Here is a 12,032-nt window from a genome sequence, read left to right on the forward strand (position 1 = left end):
CAAATTAATAGCCTCCGAGTTCGCCCCTTCTATATTGCACTATTATCATACTTATTGTGTGATTTTCAAAGTACTGTACAAATTAGTTACATTGTGACTAATTGTTAATGAAAGCTAAATTAGTTATTTTCAAAGAAGTGGCTAAAACTTATAATAGGACAAGTTAGGTTTTGAAGGGATTTGGTTCTTAATTTAAATACTATCTAAAATGCTTTTATGATGCCAACTATTGTTATCATGTTAGTGGACTAATTATTTATTCATTGAAAAGTAGTATTCTTATTGTAGCAAAATCCTAACCTAACAAAATCTGAATGATTTGTTAGTTTAAATATGATATTGATATAAATGAATCGACTTATTCATTAGTGATTCGAGCTGGAGTTTGCAACTTCTTGGGTAGTGAAATTGTGACAAAGTTCATAATTGGAATTAGCAATTTACAATACATTAATATAAGAGAGATTTTTTTTTTCGCGAACTTAGTATCAATTTTGAAAAACAAGAGAGATAAATTAAATACATTGATAAAGAAGAGAGAATAAATAGACTAAAATGTCTTTAATGGGCTGAGGATATTTTCATTCAAAAAGTTCGAAATAGTAAAAAAATAGCTAAAATGATACTACGTTGAAGTTAATGGATCATAGAAGAAATTTTTAAATATTAGTGGACCAAAAAAAATATTCCCTCTTAATAAAAATAAATACTCTCTCCGCTCAACTAAGTTGAATCGTATTTTCTTTGGATGTCTCAACTAAGTTGAGTCATTTCCTTTATAAAAAAACAAACATTAAGTTACTTTTACTTTATTCCAGCTTATCTATTTTACTCTCTTTACCTTTCTTATTTTATTCATCTCTCATATTTTTCAACACAATTTCTTAATCTATGTGCCCAAAAGTTATGTTTCAACTTAGTTAGTGAGAGGAGTAAATTTTTATGAAAATACAATACTACTCTCAATCATGAGAAATAGTCTTGTTTTATTTTTTTCAATCGTCCACCAAAATTAGTCTCTCTCAATTTATGATAAATTTTTTATTAGTAAGGTATATCCCATTTTTCATTAACAATATTAAAATCATATTTTTTCTCTATCTTCCTTACATTACCAATTTTATATTCCATAAAGATTATTCATGTATATGGATATACTAGTAGGGAACTCAGATGCTCCCTTATTTAGATACCTCACGTCCATCCAATCAGCCGCTACGCGACAAACATAATATTTTAAATACAAAAGTGCAACCTAGTTGTATATGCATTTCGCAGATTACATTTTAGCAGAGGAATTGCATTTATAGTGTGAGTTTGCATTTTCACATAAATTGCATTTTATATTGTTAATTTTTGCATTTTCACATATATAAATGCAATCCGTCTATATATAAAATACAAATTAAACAATAATATCTAAAAGCAAATTAAACATAATATCTAAAATGCAAAACTCAACAATACAAAATGCAATCCCGAAATTCATTTATAGCTTCTACAAATATATATTGCATTTTAGTGTTTGCAATATTGCATTTTTGTGCCACTACATACACCGATGGATATACGGTAACTTTAAAACTAGTTGTTATACTAAGACATCCCTACACTAGTATTTATTTAAAAATGGAATTATGAATAATAATAGTATTCATCCATTCATCCCATCTTAAGCCACTAATTTGTTTTCTATATATAATTTTAAAATATACTTTCTCCGTCCCAAAATTTTGTCACCTATTTCCATTTTCGTTCGCCCTAAAAATTTGTTACCTTCCACTTTTACTATCTTTGGTAGTAGACCCACATTCCACTAATTCATTTACACTCACATTTTATTCTAAAACAAATGATAAAACTAGGATCCACGGCCATCAACTTTTTTAACTCACTTTCTATTGCATTCTAAAACTACGCCTCAATTAACGAATTTAATTATTGAACGAGGAAGACTTTTTATAATAGGACAAATGATAGGAAAAGAAAACTTATATCCACGCTAGATTAGCAACTGAAGTAAAGGTATCCATGATCTGAAAAGAGAACAAGAAAAAACAAATGCATGTTTCATAATCTTGGGTGGAGCTTTTCCGACGAGAATGTATGGCAGTTCGTCGACGAAGAGGGAAAACATAAACCTCCCACGAAGATCTCCTTGGCGGCGGCGCCAACAATGCCGAATTCCCCGATTCCCACCCTCCTCCGCCCGCACCTCGTGCGCCTCCGCCGCCCTCTCCCCCCCCTGGAAAAAAGAGCCCCGAAACCCCCCGGACCCGCTCCCTCTCCCCTCCTCCCCCTCCCTCCTCCTCTACCACTGCCTCGCCTCCTCCACCGCAGCCAGGGCGACATCTTCTCCATCACCCTCTCCAACGACTTCATCTTCACCGGCTCCTCCAGCTCCCGCATCCACGCCTGGAAGCAACCCGACTGCACACAAACTGTTTGCTTAAAAACCTCAACCGGCCAAGTCCGCTCCCTCCCGCCTCCGGCACCCTCCTCTTCTCCACCCACTCCGACCACCGCATCCGCCTCTGGGACCTCTCCCTCATGCACCACTTTCCGCCCCAAGAAGCTCGCCACCATCCTTTGCCGCCCCCCCCTCTTCTCCTACCACACCAGCCGCAAGCACCACCATAAAAACACCATCTCCTGCCTCGCCTACAACGCCGCGGACAAATCCTCTACACGGGCTCCCACGACCACACCGTCAAGGTGTGGAGCGTCCCCGAGAGACGCTGCGTGGAATCCCTCTCCGCCCACGAGGCAGGTGAACGCAGTGGTCGTCAACGAGGACGACGGCTGCGTGTTCACCTGCTCCTCAGACGGGACTGTCAAAATATGGAGGAGCGTCTCGAAAGGGACTCCACACATCCTCACCATGACTCTCGTTCCAGCAGTCGCCTGTCAAGCGCTTGCGCTGAGAGGGTGTGGCGACGACTGCTCTCTACTCAGGGTCGTCGGACGGGCTGATAAACTTCGGGGAAAGGGAGGACTCGGGGGGGAAACCCCCCGGGGGGTTTTTCGGGGGCCACCACGGTGCTGTGTTTGGTGGGGGTGGGGATTTGATCCTTAGCGGCTCAGGGGATGGAGATAAGGATAGGGAAAGGGGGAGGAGGGGAATTCGTTCCATTCTTGGGGGCGGGATCGATGGCCATCATGGCCCGGTGAGGTGTTTTTGGGGCCGGATGGAGAGTGATGGGCTGTGAAGGGGTGCTGGTTTACAGTGCTAGTTTGGATCAGACGATGAAGGGGGGGGGAAAGGGTTTTTCCATGGGAGAAAGGGGGGGATGGGGGGAAAGCCTGCAGGATTAGCCCTGTTTTGTCGCCTTTGTGGGTTGAGAGGAAGATTCAAACCCCTGATTCTAGATCATCATCTCCTTTAAATCCATCTTTCTCATTTTTATTTTGTCACTCATGTTGTAGTAGAGAAGAATAGTCAATAAATTTTTCAGTTATGTTATGTTTATAGATTGCTGTACATATGTTTTTCAATATCGCTAATTGCTAAGAGTGTTGTGCTTATCACAACAATTGGAGCTAATGAAAAAGGGTGAAACATTTTGTATAAAAAAAGAAAAACCTTTCCCAAAAAGCCTGAGACTAATTGATCACCACTAGTATCACAATGATAATTTGCAGAGATTCCCTTTCTATTTGAATTTTTGTTGCAATTAATTGTGTATCGTCTTTTATCATGCAAGTACAATAATAGAAGACACTTCCTTTTCTTGTAAGAAAAGAAACAGGTGATTGTCTTGCATATGAAAATTCAGATATTAAAAACATCAGAGTTGCTTTGCATCTGTATAGGATATTCAAACACATCATTTAGAAAAAATAGAATAAATCTTTCTCCCAATTAAAGAAGATTCCTTATGATATGCAAGAATGTGCATCATGATTCTGGAATCAATCCCATTTATTAAATGCAATATCAGGTTCAATTTGTAGTATGTAACAAAAGGTAGTAGTATTACACAATCGACGATCCACCTTGATCAACCACAACCTTAATTATTTTAACATATGAGATAGAACAAGTTATTACAATAAAACAAGCAACATGGAAGAAAGTAAAACAGCCAAAGAAGTGATGCACCCTTTTGCCTTTTTCCATTGTCTTTTCCACTCTTTGGAAAAAAAAACACACAACTATACCATACTTCACACATTGGGTGACCACCAAAAACCAGGTGAAAGAAATATTCCATAGTTTTCCTCAAACTCATAAATTATGAGGATTAATTTATCCTTCTCCATTTCTTTCATTTCATAATTTATAATGGTATGCCTTGGAATCCTGTTTGGCTGCGGCCCCATTCTCCCAAGTCGTACGTATTATCGGCCCTCATCGTCATCGCCATTCTCGTTTGCCTCAGATTACTGTGCTTTTCTATTATCCGCCTCTGGAAAGGGGACAGTGCAGGAGACCGAGATTCTGAATCCCAAGCCCGTTACGCGAGCTAGCTAGTGCATTCGGGGTGCCTTCTTCTTGTGAGACAAGCCGGATTGATAACCTCTTCTTATTTACTGCCTTCCAAGTTCCAAATATTGTATAGCTTGTATGAAAATCAATTGATTACTTCTTCTTTTTTTGCAGTGGTTTCAGCTTTTCTTCAGGTTTATGTGATTGATGAATTTTGAAATTGGTTTGTTATTCACATATATGCATGTAATGGACCTTAGGCAGTAATCCTGCTAGCCTCTTCAATCTTGGTTTAGTAATGAGTTAGCTGATTGTAGTAATGACATTTGAAACTGTAGAATATGGTTTTGTGTCATTATCGAGCGTACACTATATAATGGTTTCATTTTAGTAATACTATCATTTTCTCTTTTGGCCATCTGTATTTTTGAATATCAATTCTTATTCAATATCATAATTCATAAGAACTCCCAAAACAACATCATTCTCAGATGATATAAATTTCTTTGTTTAGCATTAAAGGCAGATGCAGTATAATTGTCCAGCCCATCCAATAATCTTTAAACTGTTTAAATTTGTACGTATCATTTTCCATTTGTTTGGTCCTTCTTTTGGTATTTTTAAATATGAATTCTTTTTCGTATCACAATCCATACAAAAACTATATCATTCTCTCGTCCATATTATAAAATTTACTTTGTTTAGCAATATCATTACAGTACAAATGCAATTTCATTTTTTGGCCTATACAATATCATTCACTAGTTTAAACTTTATCATTTTTTACGTTTGTTATATCATTTTCTCTCAAATACTATATCATTTACATCCAACACCGTATCATCCTATATCTATTCGACTATATAATTCTTTTTAAATACAATGTATTTTGAAGGAAAATTGAATGTGTTACCTACATTTTTTGCTTCCGAATCCATAATTTCAACAATGTTTTAATAATTAACATGGTTACAGTTATATATAGTGGAGTACTTTTAATAATTATCAGACAATTAATAAATTGGTACCTGCTTATTTGGATAGTAAATTAGCCCCCAAATCATTTATTTGCGTTCAATTATGACTAGTTAAAGGGGGTGTGTACGAGGGTAGCATCGTAAATTGATGAACTGTATTTTTCATAATTATTGTTATTTAGCTGACAATATCTAATTTATTTTAATGAACCTATTATCAAATACAAATAGTACTTACGACCCCTTCTGTAATTTTATGGTTAATAAGAGGTGAATCTTTAATTAGCATGTAGTTTGGGGGCAAAAATATCATATGTGGAAAACTTAAAGCAGATGGATCCCTCATTTAGTTTGAAGCTCGTCGCTTTCCCCACAGTAGCGCACGCACTGAGCGTGAAAATGAAGACAGCGCACAATCTGCTCGAAGGAACGGTCTCCACTCGCCGTCCGCCTCACGCCTCCGAGAACGGCACCGGAGGCGAAGAATTCGCCGATGAGTCCAAGACCCGTAAAACATGTCCATCGCAATTCGGATCACAAATTACTTGACTCGAACGGGCTACCTCTGGCCTATTCTCGTCTCGGCTTTCGTAGTCGTCATTATCTATTCTCTGTTTCCCGCTCCCTCGATTTCGTGCCAGGTCCTCCTCCTCCGGCATCTCGCGCCTCTTCTTCCCGGTCGATGCAGTCGAATCGGATTTCGGGCGCTCGGCGTTCCTTGGTGTAAGTTTTCATATTCTATGGATCATTAGGTTTAGGGATTCGGTGACAATTGAGGTCTGATTTTTATGTAAATGTCAATTTATTATTACTTCGAAAGGTTAAGTGCATATCTTGTTAAGAATCGTAAGAATTAGGTTTTGTTAATGGTTATTACTGTTGATTTTCTTATTATTTGGCGTAATGCTAGGGAGTTCTGGCTTAGGTTAGCTGAAAGCTTTCTTTCACGTGATGTCGATCTGTGTTTAACTGAGATTCGGAATGAAGTTGCAGTGATATACAATGTTGATGAATTAGGACAAAAAAACTGAAATTGAATTGAATTTTTGATATCATAGTTAATCGCTGGTTTGCTTTTGTTTGTTGAAAAGCGGATTTAGTAGCTTTCCATTATTTAATTGTAGATATACTTATATTGTTGGTGCAGCTAATTGCTTCAGATGAGATTATAAGGCAGTGATGCAATTAAGTTTCAATGTTGCCTAGTTGATTGTCCGCTTGATAATCAACACATTGAGTCTTCTTTATGAGAAGTTGAGATGATGTATTTGGAAATTGCTAAGATATGATGCTTTCGTAATTTTGTCATTCTCCAGGGCGATAATCTTGTATTCATGTTTACCGTATTGATTCTTGAATTTAATATTCTGGAAGAAACATGATGTTTCAGTAAGTTGTATATGCATATAATTGTTATCCTTGTCAAAAGGCAGATCAAAACATGGAAAAACTGTGGAATGGACACCAAAGATTTGCTCCTTGGGCTTGAGGAATTTGTGCCAATCTACGAGACCCGGCCCATCAAGAACAACATGTATGGCATGGGTTTTGATCACAGTTTTGGACTTTGGTTTATCACAAGATGGCTGAAACCAGATTTGATGATTGAGAGTGGCGCCTTTAAGGGGCATTCGACATGGGTTTGAGGCAAGCCATGCCTGATACACCTATTTTATCTATTACACTCGTCATCCAGAGAAGTACCTGAAGAAGGGGCCTGCTTATGTTGATGGAAACTGCACTTACTTTGCTGGGAAAGACTTTGTCGACTTTGGGAGTATGGACTGGGAACGAGTGTTGGGGAAGCATGGGATTCAAGATCCTACCCGTGTCCTTGTGTTCTTTGATGACCATCAAAATGAACTTAAAAGGTAAGTATAGGTTAATCAAACTGAGTAACACACAATGTTCATGAATCCTATGTCATGTTCTGATTTATAAATTCCTATCTTGACTTTACTAGATTAAAGCAAGCAGTGAAAGCTGGATTCAAACATCTAGTTTTCGAGGACAATTATGATACTGGAACTGGAGATCATTATTCCTTAAGGCAAATATGTGATCAACCGTACATTAGAGGTACTTCGTTTTTGTCATAAATTTCTTGGCAGTATTACATTCATTTTTTCTGGTGCACGATGAACATGGAGTTGTCTTGTTTCATTCAGGTGGTGGGCATAGCTGCTTCAGAGATAGCGATGAAGCCAGGATAAGGTATAGAAGGAGGAAATTCTGGGAGAAAGCAGTTGATACGGACGAGTTGTGTGGACCGGGAGAAGCATGGTGGGGCGTGAGAGGCTACATGCGCGACGACTTTAACCACAGCAACAAGGCAATCACCTACGATGAGCATTTCCAGAATAGCAGATTTGTGGAGTCAGTGTTGGATGTCTACTGGGAGGTGCCCCCAGTTGCTGGCCCTTCTCTTACTCATCAGACAAGGTATGAACCCGCACGGGCGCCTAGCCCTATTGTCAAAGATGGTCGATTTGCCTTGTTTCAACGGCTGGGCTTAACACGATTCGAGCCCTCTGTGTTCAACGGGTACACTCAAATGGTGTATGTTCAGGTATCTGAACTGGAAACATAATCCTTGCTAGTTATACCGCGCTTATATCTTAATTTGTTTGTCTTAATGCCTACGCGGCTTATAACCTGAGTTTGTCAATATTTGCCCGATCCGTCTCTCTGAGAACTTTTTCATTTTTGTTGTTTGTAACAGATTAGTTTTCAGGCTATGAATACCTTCCACAATATATTTGTTATAGAATTTCAGTGCCGTAGTATTTATTTGATCCTCTAGAAATCGCATTTTGCTTGATTTGTTTTATTTATTCGCATCATATTCTATTTATTTATGGCGTTGTGTTCTCTTTCTCAATTCACTTTCGATTTGCAATTTTCTCCATAATTCGTCCGAATCCCTTGATTATCTTCATTGACAAGTTAGCTTCACGTTTTCCATCAACAAAACTTATGAAGTGTGCACTAATGGATCTCTCAATGGAGAATTTTGCAAGAAAAGTTGTCAGGCCATAATGCCGTTGTAAATTATCGAATAAACAATATCATGCTATACGAATGGAGAATCAAGTGGTGTTGGATGGGATGATGAAAGAAAGTGTGTCAATGCAAGTGCAGATATGTGGGAGATTAGATGCAGGTAAAAAATCTATATATGTTCGCTATTAATGTACTCCCACCTTGCAATAGTATTGAGCGTTTCTTTTAACATGGAAATTAAAAATATATTTAGTAAGTAAAATGGAGCGAGAATAAAGTAGATGAATAATGAGATAATAAAATCTGAAACTGTAAAGTACCATAGATTAAACTTTTGGATTTATCCGAAATGGAAATGACTCAGCACTAATAAGACGGTTCAAAAATTAATACAACTCAACAATAATGCAACAAAGGAAGTATGGTATTATCACAAAATTCTGTAATTGTATATGTTCATACTAGATTGCAATTTCATGAGAAACAAGTCGTTTCCTTACTTTGATCACTACTATCACTTGTTTGGGATAGAGATATAGCTATTGGATTATATTCTGAAGCTCCATAAGATATAGTTGAGTAGTTAGAAAAATCAAACTGTAGATGAAGAATCTGACTAAGAAGATGGTGTGCCTTCAATAACTACACTACTACACCTCGAGATAAATGAATTTAAAGAAAAAAACTTGAGGAAGAGAAAAAGGTTCAGATGGTTCCGAATTAGTAAATAAATTACGTTTTCACTCTTGTTCATAATAACCATATTTTTATAATCATGGCTAAAACATCAGCAGTCGATATGTCCGAGTGGTTAAGGAGACAGACTCGAAATCTGTTGGGCTTTGCCTGCGCAGGTTCGAATCCTGCTGTCGACGATTTTCATTTTACAATTTTTCTTTTGTATCGTTTTAATTTTAAGATTTGAAATCATTTGTGAATTCGTGTTATGCAGAGGGACAATTCCGTCATTTGAATCTAAGCCTCTTATCCTACTCAAGTTTTTATCCGATTACAAGCGACCAAATCCTCCACCAAATGGCCGCCTACGCAAACTCAAACCTCGCTCTCTTCTCCGCCTCATCCTCCCCGCCGGCGCCGCCACCATCCGCCGCGTCGCCACCGTGCGCTGCGGTCCGCGTGACAACCGCGGCCCGCTTGAAAGGTCGAATCCTCAGCACCGAAGCCATCCAAGCAATCCAAGCCCTAAAGCGCGCGTACCGATCCGATCCGGAGAGCCTCCCCACGCAGGCGCTCCGCCGCCTCATCAAATCCGACCTCACCGCCGCGCTGAAGGAGCTGCTCCGCCAGGACCAGTGCGCCATCGCCGCCGTGGTGTTCTCCGTCATCCAGTCCGAGTACGGCGCCGACCTCAACGCGTACTCCGAGATGGTGGTGGCGCTGGCGCGGAAGGGGATGACGGCGGAGATCGACGCGCTGGTGGATCGGATGGAGGAGGAGGCGGCGGCGGTGCGCGGCGCGAGCAGGGGCTGCTGAGGATGGTGAAGGCATTGATAGGCGCGGAGAGGAAGGAATCGACGGTCAGGATTTACGAGATGATGAAGAGGAGTGGGATGGGGTCCACGTGGGAGGTGGATGAGTATTTGGGGAGGGTTTTGAGCAAGGGCTGAGGAGATTTGGGAGGCAAAATTGGCCGATGAGGTTGATTCTGAATTAGCCAGGTTGTATAAGGGCTTTTTTGTCAAATCATGAATGTCTTTCTACACTTCTTTTCATCCAAATAGAAATAGTATGTTTCCCGATTTTCTTCATCCATTTCTTTACATAAATAAATGAAACTTTTGAAGGCTATCGGTGAAACGTGTAACCCTACAAAAGAATAACTGATTTAAAAATTAATGAAGATATTTGAAAATAAGCGTAATTTTTGTCGGAAAAACAATCTCACTCCGTTTCTTCATAGTTAAGTCGTTTTATTTCGAAAAATTTCTTCATAGTTGTCATTTCTATATGTACTTTATACTTTCATTTTTCTTTTTACTCTCTTATCCATCATATGGGTATTTTATAGAGTAAACTATAAAATTTAAACTCTAAGTATAACATCAAATGCATGAAGTCATGTTTTAAAAAATACGTTGTAAGCATCTATCGTGGTTATAAAATCATTTCAATTCTTTTATATTTTAAGTCTTTTATATCCTTTTCCCTCACTTTTAACCTAAATATAATTCCAATGATGTTTTAATCTTTCATTTTTATTAAAGATGACTAACTTTCTTCTTGTTTGTCACGTCGAATGGCCAATTCTTAAAATGGAAATCCATTTATCTCTACTTTATTCACTATACTACTTTCTCTTCAATAACACACAAAATAAAGTTCGTAAAAATCTCTGTAGCCAGAAAGGGAATTAAATCTCACGGACGGAGGGTCTATGTTTATTTTATATTAAAATATTATTTTCATTTAATCCACAAATATTTTAAATTTATTAAATTGGTAAATTAAAATACTTATCAAACTAAAATAAAAACATAAATCATTCTTATGATAACTATTAAAAAAAGTAGAATATTTTAGTTAATCTAAAATAAATCCTAATTTCTCAATTAGGTTAATATTAAAATTAAATAGAAGATGTTTAACTAAAATATCAAAAAAAAAACCTAATATTTCGACAATCCATCTTCGTTTAGTTTAACTAAAATAAAAACATAAATTATTCTTAGGATAACTATTGGTAAGTATTTTAACTTATCAATATAATTAAATTTATAATATTTATAGATTAAATGAAGATAATATTGTAATATAAAATAAACATAGTACATAGTAATAAAAATAAAAAACACTAAAACAACCTTAGAATTATATTTAGGTTAAAGGTGAGGGTAAAAGGGTATAAAAGACTCAAAATAGTGAAAAATGGTCTCGGAAAGATATTATACTCATACGTAGAGATTCAATGATTTTTTAAAACATGATACTCTAACGTTCGACTTGTCTATGCGAGATCAATTTTGTAGTTCACTCTATTTTATATGCCATTAATGAGGTGCTTTTTAGTTTTTTTATTAGTTTGATACTGCACAAGTGCTCTAAGTACTACTTGTATGCTGTAGCAATAATCTACAATTATAAAATACTTTGGTCTTGTTTTTATTAATACTGCAGTACCATTTAATTTAAGCGATCAATCTCAATTTCACTTATCTTTTGTTAAAAAATTAATATAAAAAATTAGAATTAATAATTCACTAAATTTCTGAATCTATATTTTCTTTCCATTTCATGAATCCTATTGATTAAATCTTTTAGTCTATGTTTTCTTTTCATTTCATAAATCTCAATACGAATCAAAATAGGAGATTTAATCCAAGATAAATGGAGAAATAGATCATTAAACTCATGGCCTTTTATACTATAGGATTAATAGCTACTCATCTAGTCATGCTTTTTAATACCCATAAATTAGTTTGTACAAATGGGATACGATAAGTCGATAATCCATCTACTACTGTAAGAACTAGGAGAAGCAAAGCTGAAAAGTTCAGATTTTACTATATAAGCAAAGTTGAAAATTGCACTCCCTCCGTCCGGTGAATGCACTTTCCTTTTTAGTTTATCACACAAAAGATGTCACATTTCTTCTTTTAGAAAAA

General features: G+C 37.1%; 1 protein-coding gene, 1 non-coding gene and 1 pseudogene across 2 annotated transcripts; all 3 read left to right on the forward strand.

Moving 5' to 3' along the window:
- Nucleotides 1-7,096: 7,096 nt before the first annotated feature.
- Nucleotides 7,097-8,221, forward strand: LOC125198149. The gene is made up of 4 exons (XM_048096581.1): nt 7,097-7,277; nt 7,370-7,485; nt 7,575-7,975; nt 8,129-8,221. The coding sequence occupies exons 1-4, from the start codon at nt 7,186-7,188 to the stop codon at nt 8,207-8,209; spliced, it is 690 nt and encodes a 229-aa protein (XP_047952538.1). The 5' UTR covers nt 7,097-7,185; the 3' UTR covers nt 8,210-8,221.
- Nucleotides 8,222-9,202: 981 nt separating this feature from the next.
- On the forward strand, nt 9,203-9,284 carry TRNAS-CGA. Its single transcript has one exon. It is a non-coding gene; the product is annotated as a tRNA-Ser (tRNA).
- Nucleotides 9,285-9,444: 160 nt separating this feature from the next.
- LOC125198153 lies at nt 9,445-10,218 on the forward strand (annotated as a pseudogene).
- Nucleotides 10,219-12,032: the final 1,814 nt, after the last annotated feature.

This window comes from Salvia hispanica, unplaced genomic scaffold, assembly GCF_023119035.1.
Source record: "Salvia hispanica cultivar TCC Black 2014 unplaced genomic scaffold, UniMelb_Shisp_WGS_1.0 HiC_scaffold_1248, whole genome shotgun sequence".
Taxonomy (NCBI): Eukaryota; Viridiplantae; Streptophyta; class Magnoliopsida; order Lamiales; family Lamiaceae; genus Salvia; species Salvia hispanica.

Coding starts and splice junctions, on each gene's coding strand:
- LOC125198149 (XM_048096581.1), top strand. CDS start 7,186: ATGGACTGGGAACGAGTGTTGGGGAAGCATGGGATTCAAGATCCTACC. Junction 7,278..7,369: donor CATCAAAATGAACTTAAAAG/GTAAGTATAGGT, acceptor TGACTTTACTAG/ATTAAAGCAAGCAGTGAAAG. Junction 7,976..8,128: donor CTCAAATGGTGTATGTTCAG/GTATCTGAACTG, acceptor TGTTTGTAACAG/ATTAGTTTTCAGGCTATGAA.